The 16,911-nt window shown below is 41.8% G+C and overlaps 1 protein-coding gene across 1 annotated transcript in view; it reads right to left on the bottom strand.

Annotated features, from left to right (window-relative positions):
* si:ch211-286b4.4 (uncharacterized) overlaps positions 1–16,911 on the bottom strand; it is a 71,315-nt gene that overhangs the window by 42,351 nt on the left and 12,053 nt on the right. Inside the window, exons 16-42 of the mRNA XM_052077375.1 lie at positions 16,388–16,579; positions 16,174–16,311; positions 15,297–15,479; positions 15,008–15,202; positions 14,172–14,320; positions 13,939–14,107; positions 13,722–13,856; positions 12,492–12,644; positions 12,086–12,287; positions 11,582–11,722; positions 11,325–11,510; positions 11,069–11,140; positions 10,872–10,998; positions 10,660–10,793; positions 9,332–9,529; positions 7,611–7,760; positions 7,102–7,281; positions 6,800–6,916; positions 6,397–6,546; positions 5,443–5,595; positions 5,013–5,228; positions 4,809–4,913; positions 3,759–3,903; positions 2,867–3,078; positions 1,607–1,825; positions 1,359–1,465; positions 764–917 (exon numbers count right to left, since the gene is read on the bottom strand). Of these exons, the coding sequence (XP_051933335.1) occupies positions 764–917; positions 1,359–1,465; positions 1,607–1,825; positions 2,867–3,078; positions 3,759–3,903; positions 4,809–4,913; positions 5,013–5,228; positions 5,443–5,595; positions 6,397–6,546; positions 6,800–6,916; positions 7,102–7,281; positions 7,611–7,760; positions 9,332–9,529; positions 10,660–10,793; positions 10,872–10,998; positions 11,069–11,140; positions 11,325–11,510; positions 11,582–11,722; positions 12,086–12,287; positions 12,492–12,644; positions 13,722–13,856; positions 13,939–14,107; positions 14,172–14,320; positions 15,008–15,202; positions 15,297–15,479; positions 16,174–16,311; positions 16,388–16,579 (4,282 nt within the window). The remainder of the gene's footprint in view (positions 1–763; positions 918–1,358; positions 1,466–1,606; positions 1,826–2,866; positions 3,079–3,758; positions 3,904–4,808; positions 4,914–5,012; positions 5,229–5,442; positions 5,596–6,396; positions 6,547–6,799; positions 6,917–7,101; positions 7,282–7,610; positions 7,761–9,331; positions 9,530–10,659; positions 10,794–10,871; positions 10,999–11,068; positions 11,141–11,324; positions 11,511–11,581; positions 11,723–12,085; positions 12,288–12,491; positions 12,645–13,721; positions 13,857–13,938; positions 14,108–14,171; positions 14,321–15,007; positions 15,203–15,296; positions 15,480–16,173; positions 16,312–16,387; positions 16,580–16,911) is intronic.

The following is a 16,911-nucleotide window of genomic DNA, read 5'->3' on the forward strand; positions in this document are numbered from 1 at the left end:
GCACACTTGAGCACAAAAGCGCAGACACTTTGATTTCAATTGTCACCACAGCAGCTGTTCATGTTTAAGCCTATTTGTTTGAAGAAGAGCTTTGTTTACGGGCTGAGAAGGATCGCGCTGCCTATATGTAAATTCTAAATGAAATTATTTTCCTGACAGTTTCCATTTGCTTTTGTGACATATGTGGAAAGCTTTGCTACGTGCTATTGTCTGTGTTACAACATTATTCCTCACTGACTTAGGTGGCTACACACAAACAAATTTTGAAAATGTGAGAGCCCATACGTGACACCATTTGTGTTACTAATCGTAATGTACTCAACAAGACCAACACAGCACACCACACGCTTATTTATATCTGTCGTAGTACTGAAGCTCTGTTTACGCTGTGTTCCAGGCGGCCATCACAAACTTGGTTGACTGAAACATTGTGTGCCATACCATACTAAAGCATTGTTAAGTTTTGACATAATTGGTTGATCTGTAACAAAGCTTTGGAGGGGTAATAACTGATGAATCCCTGAGGATCAAAGGTTCAGTCCACTTGTACGTTCCCTGCTGCCTGTCACATTGTGATGGCATTTCAACCAGGAAGACGGAATAGAAGTTTTGGGGGTAAACAACTTGTAGTCATGTTGTGAAAAATGCTCACATTTTTGTGGGTATGTGTCTATCTAGCTTTAATTGATGTTGCTTTTTCTTTCTTTGTGAGCATATTTTTAAAAAAAATAATTGAAACAGATGTATCATTAGTTTTGATCACCTTTTGGGCACAGTCTGCCACCGTCTTCTAGCGAACGTGGGTCGGGCCGAGCCGCACCCCCAGTGCAGAAGAAACCTTCCAAGCATTTTCCGGAAGGTGCAGAGAGGCCAGCAGCGTCACAGTAGTAACTAGGGAGACAAGGCTCACAATCCTCCTGAGAGGAGACAAGAGGCCCATAAAAAAGGATGAAGAGCAAAGACCTAATGAAAAAGTCAGTGTTCCTCATTTTAACATGAATACAGGATTAAATATTGATTGGCTGACACAATCAAAACCATTAATTACTGTAAGTAATGTCCAGACGTGGCGAGGCACAGCTGGAGGATAGAAGCTATTGATTTCCTGTAACTAAAATGGACAAGCGTGTAATATCACACTGGGACATAATGTTTTCAATTGTAAATGAATACATGATGCAGTAATTGTGTTTTTTTTTGTGTATTTTGCTATCTATCTATCTGATTCGGACAAAACCCGTATTAATGAAAGAAAAAAGTAAATCTATCAATCATGATGCATTTTGTACACAATACTATTATATTTTTATAGGAGAAGATGCTGCTGACATAAGAGGGTGATTTTTAACAAAATTCACCTGGGAAGTTAATTTGGTGAGGTTAGAGAAAGTACCACGAGGACAGGGCAGAGGATGGATACTGGCCTGGGGACAGTAATGGCCAACAGGACAGGGCCCCCCCTCTCCTGGTGAGGCACACAAAGAAGAAAAAGGTTGCATTTAGACAAGCATCTCAAATCAAGCCCATTGATGGAGAATCTTCGTCATATAAGTGTCAGGCAAGTGGTCAGATTATAAACGAGGGGCACAGCCGGCGTGCTTGTTACCCGTAGCCTGCGAGAAGGGTCGAGGAGCGGTGTTTCCACGTAAGCAGTAATATCCTTCCTGACACGCTCCACTGACAGCTGTGCCATTTGTGGAGGAGCAGTAATGGCCACCATCACACTGTTTGCATTGAGAGACAGACCAATATCCGGGATCGGGACCATATGTTCCCTCTGGACATCTTCTCAAGTCAAGGCCAGTTCTTTCGGGACAGTAGAAGCCTGCAAAAAAAGATTGTAAGGACTTCAATTGGAGGGATACCAATTTAACAATTTAACCCAAGCTCAACCCATAGCTGTGACTAAAAATGTGTGGAACTGAGAGGTGTAGTCGAAAATTGTTTAAGACAGACCATGTAATGTTTTGTCTCTTTTGTAAATGGACAATTTTGAAACATTCTAACATCTGCTCTGCAAAATTGACTAGCGCAATGTCTGTAGGGATCTGACGTGTGCAGACTTGGATGAATTCATGGAGCCGAAGATTCAAGACACACATGGTGAAGCAGCATTTAGCCGTTATGCTGCACGCAAATGGAACAACCTGCCAACAGAAGTGAAGTCAGCGCCGAGTGTAAATGCTTTAAATCCATGTTAAAAACTAGGCTCGTCCCCCCCCCATACCTATGGTTAAGGCCTTCAAAGCATGTTTAAAATCATGTTTTAAAAATCTCGTAGTCGCACTAGAAAGCTACTTTGCTTTTAAATGTCTATCACTCCTTTGTTCGTCAACGCTCTTAAATGCTGCACATATAATTATGTGAAGCACACTGCGTTACCTTGTATATGAAACGTTCTGAACTGTAATTAAGTTGCCTCTAGAGTAGAGTGGGTATGTTTACATGCTAACTGTGGATCAATAAATTCGGTGGAATTACAAATTTAGTTCCTGCACATGTTGGCTTGCTGTTTCATCTGTTTTGTGCCATCGTTCAATGGCCATTTTTATGCAAGAGAGCCCTTTGCACTAAACATCATTTTATTTGCCTGTCACTGATGTTTGTGGAATTTAGCACTCATTTTGAAATCTAAAGAATTGACACCTTGTAGTCGATCTGAATCACCTGGTGCTACATGATCTTTTTCAATTAAACAAAGCAGACACACACACTGTGTAGGCCTTTTTTTCTACACCCCCCACGCCCCACCCCTTCAATTTTACTACTGTAGTTTGCAAATTTTCCCATTGTGGGACAAATAAAGGTTTTCTTATCTTATCTTAAACAGTCAACCTCCTGTAAGGACTGTTAAAATGTATCAAACCTGGAGGGCACAGATGCAAGGTGCCATTCACACAGTACCAGCCTGGATGACAGGGCTGACACTGAGTGGCATGTGTAACGGCAACATATGTCCCCGGATCACAAGGTATTGGTTCAGCAGTCCCTTCGGGGCAGTAGGAGCCTTCAGGACAAGGTCCTCCTGTCATTCCATCGGTAGGTGTGGGTGTGACAGCTCCCCCAAGACAATAAAACCTACATAAAATGAGAACAATAATGAGTATTATGCAGGGTGTCCCTGAAGTCACAAAACATTTCCCTTTTTTTTTAAAATTTCGTTTTAGATATCCTGCGATTGGCCGGCAACCAGAATTTTGACAGATTAGGTTTTGACATTTTTATAAGCATATCGCCTTGCCCATGGCTTGTCAATTCACATTGGAGTGTCATTGCTAAATTGCTGCCAGGAAAAAACAAGTCCAACAATTTGGTCGGGGTTCGAGTGATTCCCCTAGATAGAGAATGCCTGCTGGAGTTCGGTGTTTTCATCAGTGGTGGTAGTAGCAAGACTTCCGTTGCATGGTTTGTCAAGAACAGAAACTCTTTTCAAGAAACTTGTAAGGGATAGTGTAAATTATACTTTGCACTGGAGCAGAGTGACACCCACAAAGCTTCTCAAACTGGCGCAGAATTGCAGTCATGGACAGAAAACAAAATCTTGCCAGGCAGCAATTTTGCAACACTGCTTCAATTTCAATTGGCAAGATATTAAAAAACTTTGGATTTGCTTCCAAAGATTGTTAAATCTAAACAGCCATACGGTGATGGGCTCCAGTATGTCTGAATGAAATCTGAGACAAAACAGAAAAAAGTAAGTGGACTATATAGTGACATTTGGGCCACCCATTGTTCAATGGAGAGTGTGTAGTTAGCACCCTTCAAGGCAGCGTCCAGTAGGGGAAGTCAGCCCAGTTCTGTCACAGTAAAATCCAGCAAGACAAGGTTGACAATCCTCTTGTGTGTGCAGGCCTGTACTGTTTGACCAGCTGCCCATGGGACATTCCATAGGAGCTGTGTTACCTGTAAGAGAATATTTAGATGACTTAAAACATAATTTGGTTTCACTAGTCACGATGATAAATGCACCCAAAATGTACTTTTGCTCTCTAAGGTGAAAATGTGTGGCAAAATCACTGACTTAGATGCCACAATCAGTGGTTAAGGACCAAAAAAAAAAAACCCCTCATTTTAAAGGAAAGGGTCAGTGCCTCCGCTCCGAGTAAACACATTAATCTGAAGAAAGCAGTGTTAAAAATTACAAGATAAATGTCGTCAGAAAATCCTTTTAGCCACGAGATGGTAATTAGCATGAATAAAACAGGAGTGGCCTTCGACTAGAATGGAGCAGAATGTTAACTGCGAGCAGCATACAAATGGTGACATTCGCGAGTAAAATTAGCGGCATGTGCGCTTCATCAGTTAACCCTTGGAACTGTAAAAATAATTGATGCTGTAACGGGGAACATGCTGTTTTTTGCCACGTGAGAATAAAGTGTGATTCCACATCCACGACAGCAGGTGGCAGTGAGGCGCATTTCTAAAAGAATTTTTAAAAAGGGCAAATAGATGCGCTTCAAATCATCAATTTCAGACTAGACAGCAAATCTTCAAGTTATTCTTTTCTGTATGTTTATATAGATTCCTTTCTTTGGTTGTTAATGAGGGCACAAAGCTATGCAGAGGTGTACTTATAACATTTTTATCGACAAATTATATCATTTATCATGGCGGCAGAGAGTTGGGGTCGCACAAAATGTTTTCTTCTTCTTATTGGAGCATAGCAGAAAATAATATTTCCAATGTTTTTATTTCTTATGCTTGATCTTATCTAATTAGCTAATATTTGTTTGTTTATTTGTGTCCAGCACTGTTTTTCAGATGTGGCATGTTGTTATTTATACATACATACAGTATGGTCTAGTCACCTGCTGGGCAGTAATGACCAAGAGGACATTTTGAACCAGAAAGTCCGTCCACAGGGGTCGGAGACGATGCTCCACCTTTGCACAAAAAACCAGCAAGGCATGATCCTATGTTTGGTAAAAACAAAAACAACAACAACAACAAAAAGCATCATGAATATACATCAATAAAGATGTACAAATCACATCATAACAACGTGATCAAACCTGCCGGCTCTGAAAGTCCAAGCGAAGGACAGTAATGTCCACTAGGACATGGCATGCAGCCTGAAAGGCTGTCCACATGCTCTCTTGGGTTGAATGAGCCTATGGGGCACGGGTACTCCTTGGACATGCTTGTGCCTGCAGGGCAGTAATGTCCTTTCGGACAGAGTCTCGGCAAAGATCCATTGGCTGGACTCAGCCTGAGATCGCAGTAGTAACCTTGCGAAAAGAGAGGAGAATACATTTAAATAATCGCTGTCCATATGGGAATATTCTCAAAACAACATTGACACAGATTGGACTAAATAATTGAATTCATGGTGGCGTCGGGATCAAGTGAAGTTTCAATGAATAAAAGATTTTCTTGAGATGCTTATTCAAGTATTGTGTTCAAGTGTAAATCATCTTAACTGAGAGTCTGAATGGGGCCCACCTGCTTCACATGTCATGCAGATAGCTTGCGTCTCTCTGTCCTGGTATGTTCCCGATGGACAAGGTTCTGGTGCTGCACTACCCATAAGGCAAAAATGACCAAGTGGACATATAAAAGCTGTTGCAGAAATTTGACCGGGGGGGCACCAATAACCTGTGAAGTGAACAACTCATTACAGGGGAGCCGTTGTTACAAAATGATTTGACGGTGGTTAATGTGACAAGTTCAATCATAATATTGAGATAGAAACTCCAAAGTCAAAAGCAATCTGTTCTGTGACACTAGATGAATTGATCAGTCCAGTTCGTAATGTGCCTTTGCTGGGATAGGCTCCAGCTTCCTGCAAACGGGATAAGCAGTCTAAAAAAATGGATGCACGGGCATTGCCAACTGCCTTACAAATGAGCACGAAACAATAAAAAAAAAAAAGGAACGTAAAAAAATACTCACTCACAAAAGACAGATCACAACGAATTGAGAGGGAACAGGAAGGTGTTTTCAGAGTAATATTGCCATCTAGTGGCGATTTGTTTTCAAAATATATACAGTACAGTATACTGTACTGTATCTGGGCTTTAATTCTATGCTAAAGTTAAAATTTTGGTTCTATGAGTTGTGAATGTTTTTTTATTTATTTATGTGCCCTGTGAATGGCAATTCCAGCTCTGGCCAGAAGAGCACAGGCTCCAGCACACGTACAACACCTGCGAGGATAATAGCATCAAAGATGGATGCATTATTCTTTTTTTTTTTTAATCTAATTAATCCAAAACGCTAAACCCACTCGCAGTGTTTCATGTTTTAGATGCTCAGTTATGATGATGGTGTGAAGTATTGTTTGAATTTTGGGGTACATTTGAAAAAAACAATTAAATAAAGATAAGTTTGAATATCACATTGTTCCACTATTGACTTTGGAGGTTTCCTTCTATGAAAGGTTGTTTTAACACAGACCTTGATCACAGGGCCCAGTTGGTGTACTGAGGCCCGGTCTACTGCAGTAGAACCCTTTGGTACAAGGTTGACAGTCGGCCCTGCTGGTTAGACCGGGCACTGAAGAAAATGTGCCAACGGGACATAACTGTGGTTCTCCAGACCCTTCAACTGTAGGGTGACAAATGGAGTAGTTATAGGAGAATTGCTTTGTTCATTCAGTGGTTTAGGTGACCTAGTATTATTTCATCATGAATAAATTGAGGTAAAAAAAGAAAATGTTAATGTGCTTTTTAATTCGGAAGAAGATCTTCTGTCTCTTTCCCCTACTATTTTTTTTAATTATCGTTAAATACTCTTTGATAAGGCCACTTATTGGCAATTAGCGAAACAACTGTTCCAAAGGCAGTGTAAGGGGGCTTACCGCAGTATGTCCCACTTGGACAGATGCTGCCTGTTTGTCTGTCTGTTGGCTTGGCCTCAGTGGCTCCTCCTTTACAATAATAACCTGGAGAACAGGGACCCGTCGGTGAAGCCAAACCTGTTCAACAAAAGCAAATTTGCATAATTAACAACTACTATACCAGTAGGGGAGACAGTCTAATATAATAAATCCAATATTTGTATTACTATGGAGATGGAACTCTTTTCATGTGTACTATCACATACATTGATTTTGATAGCTTGCAAAAAATTGAATGACTTAGTTCCTCATATTCTAATTACCTGAGATGTTACAGAATGTTCCTGGCAGACAAGGAAGGGGCTCTGAGCTACCTGCTGGGCAGTAAAAGCCCGGCTGGCAGCGGCCCCCTGTGGCAGTGGCGGGACACAGACAGTTAGCGTTGGTATAATTATCCAGGTCAAATGGCTGTGAATTCCATGCTGCTGAGACGCAAAACCAACCTGAGAGGAACATGTGGGGGACAGTTTTCTATGTGGGGCGGGAAAACGATACAAAAGAAGCTGACAGAAAATGACCGGAGGTAGATGACACAAGATTGTAGTTGCAAAAATGTTGCTATTAAAACACAATAAACAAAACAGGTTGTTCTCCCCGGGCCTGTGTGGGTTTTCTCCGGGTATTCCGGTTTTCTCCCACATTCCAAAAACATGCATGGTACGCTGATTGAACACTCAAGATTGTCCCTAGGTGTGAGTGTGAGCGTGGATGGTTGTTTGTCTCTGCGTGCACTGCGATTGGAGCTCAACAACAACTATAACTCATCACTGACCAGCTTTGCATTTTCCAGACACATGAGTCAGCCTCTCCTTCTCACAGTAGTGTCCAGGGGGGCAAGGCAGGCAGCTGTCCAGACTCTGTGTCATGTGCTCGGGGTTGTAGTAGCCACGAGGACATGGGTACTGAGTGGCATGTCTTGTACCTACAGTATGTACACAATATATTTCATCCTATTAATTTGTGGTATTTTTCACTTGCACTCACCAGACACGGCATGAAGCATATAATTCCAAAAATAAGTGGTATCTAATACGAGTGTTGTCTTAAAAAATTCTACCTTTAAAAATCTGACTAGAATGGAATGTGGAATTCCACCGTGGCCAAATTATGCTGAGCGTGAAACTGTTTTTGTCATTAAGGTTCATGCATTATTGAAGGTCATTGTAAAAAAATGTAAATTTTGCTACTTCACGACCAACATCTTCGTCTGGATTTACATCAAGATTAGGTAAGTTCTTCCTGAATGAGAACATAAATATGTACCGTATTTTCCGGAGTATAAGTCACAGTTTATTTCATAGTTTGGCCGGGGTGGGATTTTATACTCTGGAGCGATTTATATGTGAAATGGTGAACACATTGTACATATCACATGTTATTTTCACATTAAACCGCAAGAGGGTGCTCTCGGCCTATGTTGATACGTCCCACGTTGGCGGTAACTCAGAAAAACAACTGACGATGACTCCGACGTAAGCGACATAGAAGAGGAAGCGCTGCATCTTCTACCTCCGGAGTATGAAGATCGACGACACACAGCATGAAGATTTTGTTGGATTTCGTGATTTGGAGTGACGCTGATGGTTTGGTAAATTTGTTAGCATGGTCTTCGTGCTATAGTTGTCTAAATAACTCTTAAAATGTTACGTGAACATACCAGGCACATTCACAGTTCATTGTTTAAGCGTCATGCAACATTAGCATATCGTACACTTATTCAGCCTGTTGTTCTCTAGTTTTATATTTATTTTAAATTACCTTTCAAGATGACATGTATGTTTTTGGTGTTGGATTTTAACAAATAAATTTCCCCCCAAAATGCGACTTATACTCCGGTGCAACTTATATATGTTTTTTCCTTCTTAATTATGCATTTTTTTGGCTGGTGCACTTTATAATCCGGAGCGACGTATAATCCGAAAAATACGGTAATTGTATCAAAGCACAAATTAGAGGATACACAAAGTGTAAATAACAGGACAATAAATCGTGGGAATGCAACAAATTCAGTAAATGAAGCTTATTTGAAGTTGGTAACATTCAAAGGGGAGTCCGAGCAGGACGTTTGTTTGACATTATCTTTGTGGCAAAGGTAATAAAGACATATGCCTCCTAGGAAAGTGGAGTAGGATTATTCTGTTTGTATAAGAAGTACTATTTTTGAGCGAAACAAATGCTCTGGTCAAAAGAAGCACTTTTGAAAAAAGTTTGATTCATATAGACATTTTCAACAAAATTGTAAGACATATTGCATTAAGCGTAAGTGTTGGTGAGTACTGAAATGTCCCGTAAATATTTTTAATCTGAAACACAATCTGAAAAAAAGTGGTATCAGAGAATCAATGATTATTATCCTTGATATGTTACAATTCTAAACACCAATCTAGTGTTGGATCTCATTAGGTGTGCAGGTATATCTTATGAAGTGTCCAGTGAACAAATATGCCAAGCAGGACTACAAAGACGTCTTTGTGTCTTTTGGGATGAGCCTACCATCTGGACAATAGAAGCCTGGCACGCACGGAAACTTGGCGAAGTCGCTCGTCTTCTCTGGGCAGTAGTAGCCAGCAGGGCAGGGTGAACACCTGGATTGTCCTGTGAGATTTGTGTAGGATCCAGCAGGGCAGGACGCTGGGCCTGAACTGCCTTCTAGGCAGTAATGAGCGGGTGGGCAAAGACCTCCTTCCGAGCCTGGTGAGTGAAAAGCAAATAGACGAGGAAAATTGCTGCGATCATGACTGTTAAGACGTTATTATGATGTATCTTGTGATAAAGCCTGATTAATTCATGTTCCACTGCCAACAAAACACCCTCACGTTGCCTACATTTGTCAGCAACTGTTTTTGTAATGCCGAGTTGGAGTGTTTCTCTCCACATATAAATTAGCACTCCGACTTTATATTCAATTTGTGACTAGAGTGCAGTGAAAATGAATTGGGCATTAAACTTCAATATTATTCAACATTATCATCACCAAGGACTTGTTTGTTTTTATGCAATTCACTGAATCTACATATACTGGCTTCTACTATTTGTGGATAGTAGGGTTTTTTTCTTTTTTTTAATGTCAAACCAGATTTCAGGTAGTGCTGTGCACGATGGTGATCCGAAAGGGTACTTCATTCTAGTAGGCGTGGAAAGGCAAACATCAAATCATAATTGTCAAACTCGGATCGGAACGAATGTAGCTGAAGTCGAGCTATTTTGAGCGGGACACCCGGAAGTGTGTTCACATGTATGGGAATGTGGCCTGGTGGTGCAGTGGTTAGCATGTCGACCTCACAGTGCAGAGGGTTCGATCCTGCCTCCCTGTGTGTAGTTTGCAAGTTCTACCCGGGCCTGCGTGTTTTTTCTCCAGGTGTGGGTTTGCATGGCAGGCTGATTGGACACTCTAAATTATCCCCAGGTGTGAGTGTGAGCGTGGATGGTTGTTAGTCTCTGCGTGCCCTGCGATTGGCTGGCAACCGGTTCAGGGTGTCCTACGCCTTCTGCCCGAAGATGGCTGGAATAGGCTGCAGCACCCACCGCGACCCTTGTGAGGATAGAGCGGATTGGAAAATGGATATATTGAATGATGACATTTTTTTAGGTGGTTGTTTGCTTGTTTGTTTTTTTTTTTTTTTTTTTTTGTGGAAAATTGGACTGACTAAGATTGCAATCCATTTGGCATGGCTATTGATTTTTCATGAGGATTTTTATTCTTCCGAGCTTTTTCCAAATTCCAATTTGATGGGAAAGCATAATAATAATAATAATAATACATTTTTTAAAATGCTTTTCGTTGATGAAGGTCTTTCAGAAAATGTAATACTATATGCTACCTGTGGCTGCTGAGTCTCCACCTGGACAGTAAAATCCTGTCTGACATTTTCCCGACGGTCGAATCAGACCTTCAGTAGCACAGAATTGTCCTGCTGGACACGGGTTGCAGCCAGTGATATCTGTCACAGAAAGACTGAAGGCACACACAAAGAAATTTGGTAATGCAAAATGTTTGGTCTCGAAGAAATGTGCCACATTCTTGTTCTCTGACAGATCTGAGTAGGTTCCAAGGGGACAGGGTAGCGGGAGACTGGTGCCCTCAGGACAATATCTTCCCTTGGGACATGCTCCTCCAACTCCAGTGCTGTAATTTCCATCCGGATTTGGGAGGTTCACACCTTTGAAATGTTTGTAAATTCAGATTTGTGATCCAGTTCATCAGTATGATGGGGTGATCACTTGAATTACCTGCTATGCAGTAATAACCTGCCTGGCAGGGCCCAGTGGGCTGAGAGAGACCCCAGTCCTCACAGTAAAAGCCTGTCAACAAGCATTACAAAAATAAAATACAATAGTTATTTAAACAAATCACAATTACAAACAATCATTAGACACGCATTTCAATGGAAAACATCACAGTATTTTTCTAGATTGACATACATTGGGTGCATCTTTTCAGTGTTGTTTTAGCAAAGTGATGACAAGAATGAGACAATGCTCTCACCTGCTGGACAAATGAGGCACTGCTCCACTTGGCTGAACCCCAATTGAGGGTTGTATGTCCCAGGAGGGCAGGGCAGGATGCCCTCAACATCCCCCGCAAGACAATAGTGACCTAAAGGGCAAGGTTGAATGCCCTCTCCTGATAAACAGTAGCTCCCAGCAGGGCAATCTCTGCATGCTCCTGCACCTTCAAACAGAATTTAAAAAATCATATCTAATTTCTATATCAGAGCTTTCGTCACCTGACTTCTTCAGTACCTGTTGTGTTTGTGTAGGTCCCATCAGGGCATGTTGTAGGCGAGGCTGAACCCATGAGGCAGTAGTGCCCAATGGGACAAATGTCCCCCGTCAAACCATCAAAGGGCTTTGGAGACACTGCGCCCCCTGAACAATAAAACCCTAAAAAAACAGAGTAGAGGAATTTAAGGATTTAAAACATTCATTTGAAATTACGTTTATTGGTCACTTTAACCTCTTTAACCAAGCATAACACATAGAGGCCAGCATGAAATTATCTTTATAGGACAATAAAAAGAAGATTATTGTTGAGAATGGGAAGATCTTTTAATTGAACTTTTATTACTATCATTATTTTGGCATTTTAGAAGTCTAATAACATGTATATTTCAAATTTAATGAGTTATTATTTCAAACATTTAGATAATCCAAATAAAGGCTAACTAATAGAATAATGTTAAGTATTATAGTTGTAGATTTTTAGACAATGTATGAATAATATTTACGCTGAAGAGCATACACCACCTGTGTCACATCTCCCGGATGGTTGTATTATTCCAGTTGTGTTACAGTAAAGTCCAGGGGGGCAAGGCAGACAGGATGACAGGTTTTGGGCCCCCACTCTATTGCTCCAAGTTCCAATTGGACAGGGGTGTTGCTGAGGATGTTTTGTCCCACGAGGGCAGACGTAGCCTGCGGGACACACTCCCCCAGAGTCCACTTCAACCTGAAGGAATAAAGTGTATCGTCATCATCAATTCAAACACGTCAATTATCATCTGTGCATAATTCACACACGCCACATATAATACTCAGTAAAAAAAAAGAGGAATTCAAATGTCTAACGTCATAGAATATCATTCAGACCACATGATAGTAGTTATGTAGGATGAGTATGCAAACCGCTTGAGTCATCTTATCAGTGTCTTACAGGAGAGGCTGTGGAGGCTGCCGAGGTGCAGTAATGTCCAGGGTCACAGAGGCCTTCGGGGGAAGCGAGGCCGGCTTTACTGCAAAACCATCCTGCCTCACATGGCCGACAATGCTGCACATTTTCACCACCGGGCTCATCGGAATACCACCCCTGAAATATCACATTACATATTATGTGCATAAAATGATTATGAGTTGTTCCAGTAGTACACATAGAGTGAATATAAAAACTCTATGTTCACACGTCTTTTTTTTCTTGGTTTATTTGTTTGTTTTTGTGACCTTTCCGAATCGATCACATTTATTTCATCTTTTGGAAAGATGGGGTTTATGGGATGTGGCTGTGTTCCAAATCAACCAATCACATTCAAACACTAAATGGTGCTGCTCAATTGGAGTCAGGAAACACCTGCTATTACTTAAAGTGCCTCTGATTCACCACTTTTCAATCTCAGATGTTCTTGCAGACATTTCTTTTCCGATCAGAAGCCTTAAGGTTTTGTGCTAACACTAACAGATATTTTGAACGACTCATAATTCCCCCCACTTTGTATGTCATGTTTCGTTTTGTGACCAACAGGTGGCACTGTGGGGCTTTTCCCTGCAGCTGCACACCTGTTGGTCGTTAGGTAATTAGTGGCTATAAAAGGTCTCCCGGCCGACTACTCATTGTCGGGTCATTGTTTGTGGCTGTTTGTATGCTACTGTCATGGTTGTTTCAGTCAGGTTTTGGTCATTGTTATGTTTTATCTTCAGTCATGGTTTTTGTTTGATACTTTGGATATTGTTTGTTGAGGATTTAGTTTCCTGTGTTTTATCAATACACCCGGCTCCTCCCTGCTGTCTGCTTTTTGGGGTCCACCACCAGCACGCAAACATGACAGTATGAGTGCAAAAGTCCCAAAGCAGGATGCTGCCATCCATAACACTTGTAGCTATGGTGTTCATTCATGCTATGACGCTATGGTGTTTGCGCCACTCATACTTTTGGGAATGCGGGCAGAAAATGTCAACCTTATTTTTTTTTCTTTTTTAACACTTATACAAAGTAGTTCAAATATGACACATTTTCCCACATGGTTGGGAGATTCTGTTACGGTCCAATGAAACTAAGGTTGAACTAGGTCGCTTTTATCTTGGTTTCCTGTTTTTAGATCGCAAAACCTGGCATTTGAAGGGGGTGTATCGAGTTTATATATTCACTGTACACATTATGTACTCAACTCACTGTAGGACAGGGGTGAGGAAAAGAAGATCCTGGAGGACAGTAAGATCCTTTTGGGCACTGTAATGGCAGGGATAAGCCTGTCTGGTTGCACAGTTGACCTCCTTGACATTGCACGCACGATTGTGCACCTCGGCGCTTTGGGGGATAACAGAAAACAACCCTGAACGAGGTAAATATATTATGTCTGCATCAGCACAACGTCAGTTTTTGTTCATACTGGCTGGAAAGTTCCAAGAGGACAAGGCTCTGGCCTGACTGCTCCTTCTAGTGTGTAGTGACCCTGCTCTGCCTCATGTTGAATAGGAGAAGCTGAACCGCCAGTGCAGTAATATCCAGGAGAGCAGGAGCCAGACGGGGAGGTGTTGTTGGAACCGAGACAATACAACCTTGCAAGGAGAGAAACACAACGTGTTAAAGCCTGTGTGTGTTTTTAACGTCAGGTAATGTTACCCTGGTGGACAGCTGACACAATCTTCAGGTCTGCCCAGACCAAAGCTGTTGCTGAAGGTGCCAGGGGGACATGGAATAGGCGAAGAGGAAGCTGGTGGACAGTAACTTCCTGGAGGGCACAAACCACCCGTCTTTCCGTCCAATGGAGTCTAGATATGGACACAATAAAAGATGTCCAAATGGACAACATGAAGAATATGTGTGAATCAAACCAACAGGAAGCGGAAGCAAATAGAGGTCAGCTATAAAAATAGTCTATTGTTAAGAGTGTGCAAGTGGAAATTATTCTCTATTCATCCAAAAAAAGATTTGCGAGGTCATTGATGATGGACCTGCTGTCCCAAGGCATTCGATTGAGAGGTTGAGGTTGTGGTTCTCAAGCTCTTCAATACCAAACTCCACCAAATAATGTCTGCAATGATTTATGAACTGGGGCACAGTCATGCTTGGAGACAAAAGTGACCTCCGTCTGAGTCTTCCCAGATTTTTGAAAGCATTAATTGTCCCAAACATATTAAGACATCGGATGACAAACTGAAAATGTGTGCCGTGTCAACTTTAAACTTTGTTTTCACTTCAGAGGTACTTTAAGGAATGTCAGGCGACTTGGAAATTCAATCAGTCAGGGGACTGATTGAATAATTGTGGAAGTGTGACTCAATATTTCCCTCTGCATATTGTTTCAAGGCAAGCCAGAAGTAATATATGAGCATTATTACTGCAGCCGGTGCTGAAAATAATAACCAAATAAGGCCTTAAGTTTCAGTCGCACTGTACATTGGGATTTAACGCGGGTCCTTATTTCTCATTAAAAACCTTATAACATTGCAACATACTGCAGACTTGGCTCCCCCTTTGCAGTAGAATCCACCTTTGCAGATGCCAGAGGGCTTTGTCAGGCCTACACCATCGCAGTGCCAACCGGCACTGCAAAGGGAACACTCAGACTCATCACTGAGAGCTGAGCGTGAGCCATAGCTTCCTTCGGGACACGTTTGGGCGGTGGATGATCCTTCGGGACAGTAAAAACCCTATAAAGGCAATTATAGATTGGCACTAATAAACGGATGCTACATGCACTGTTGGAAATCTTGTGTCAGGCTATAAAAAAGTCTGTATTCCCACCTGAGGGCAGAGAGAGGGTGTGTGCACTCCTGCTCCGTCACAGAAGTGTCTGGATGGGCATGAAACACAAGCCTCTCCACTGTGACCAGACGCTGTGCTCCTGTATTGTCCAGCTTGGCACGGGTTGGAATACAGGTACCCAGTCCCGATAGGGCAATAATGCCCATCAGGGCATAGGCCAGTCTGCAATATCGAAGCAGAATTATATTGTGAAACAAGCTAAAAATAACCACAAAACACGCTATATGAACATAAATCATGGGAGTGTGATATTGGAACCCATCCGTGGACAAGGTAAGATCTATAAAAGTATCAGCGGACAAATTTGGTGAGTCCTGAGCTAAACCCCATCAAACACTTTTGGAATTAACTAGAAATGACCGGTTGGAGTGAAGGCAAGGTGTCCCAATACTTTTGTTCATACTGTGTCTAAGTCAAGGATGGGGAACTTAAAGGATCGAGGGATCCCCAATTTTTTTTTTTTTTATCAGTGCTACTAGCGAACCACACACTTCCGAACAAGATAGATGTCAAAAATCTTCAATATGGACAGAATATGTGCACGTGTGTATAAAAAAAGTGCTCTTAATAATAATTTATTTTTTTTGTCATAAATTTCTCAATGCATGTATAAAAGATCCACTAGTCTTAACCCAACAACAAAAGTGTTTGAAGCAAAGTGCAAAATAAATCGATTTTTTTTTCACAGAAATTACCATTCAAGTACAGCACAAAACTGCTAAACAACAAACCAACACCATGTGCCAGTATTTTTTTTCTTCTTTAAAATGAATCAAGGTGCCACTTCAGAGTGTCCAAATCAAGTTGCCCATCCCTGCTCGAAGTAGTGAAACACGCATGATCGCTGCAGTCTTACAGGTGCGGTGATGGGGTGCTCCTCAGGGTGTTGAGAATAACAGTACTTCCCCCCAGGACACGGCACGCACTCGCTGACCTCACTTAAACCAGGTTGTTCACTGTACGTACCATTGGGGCAGGGAATGGGGTGGGGATCCTGCAAGATAATGTGCCAAGACGTCTCAAGCAGCAATAACAAGATGGAATGTCCACTTGGAATGTCCACAACTCACAATGCCTCCTCCCGGGCAGTAGAAGCCACGAGGACAGAGGGTGGCCGAGCGGCGAGGGTCTCGAGCTAAGCCCTGAGAGCACAGAAAACCCGGGGGGCACACCATGACACTCAACATGGCTTCCTCACTCGTGGTCTCATTGTTGCAGAAGTGGCCCGGCAAGCACGGAGAACACTCTGCAGCGCCTTCGTCCTACACACACGCACGCACACACAAGAAGGTTATGGAGGAAGATTCAGCAAGTTGTTGAAGTTAAAGATATGCGCCGGTATGGGGGAGGAACAGCACAAGATGCAAACTTAAAAAGCAAAAGGAGGAGAGCAAAATAGAAGATATCAGACGTTATCTAACACTGGGAGCAAACAACTACGGTGGAAACAGCGATGACAATGTGGAATTCAACTTCAATGTTCTGTCAAAATTTGCCTCAAAGGTCAAACGAAGCCAGTTCAAACTATCATTTGTGATGACAGCAAACCTGAAGTGATTTCAGTTTTGTGAGCATCTAAAAAATGACTTTTTTT

The sequence above is a fragment of the Hippocampus zosterae genome, chromosome 10, assembly GCF_025434085.1.
Source record: "Hippocampus zosterae strain Florida chromosome 10, ASM2543408v3, whole genome shotgun sequence".
Classification (NCBI taxonomy): Eukaryota; Metazoa; Chordata; class Actinopteri; order Syngnathiformes; family Syngnathidae; genus Hippocampus; species Hippocampus zosterae.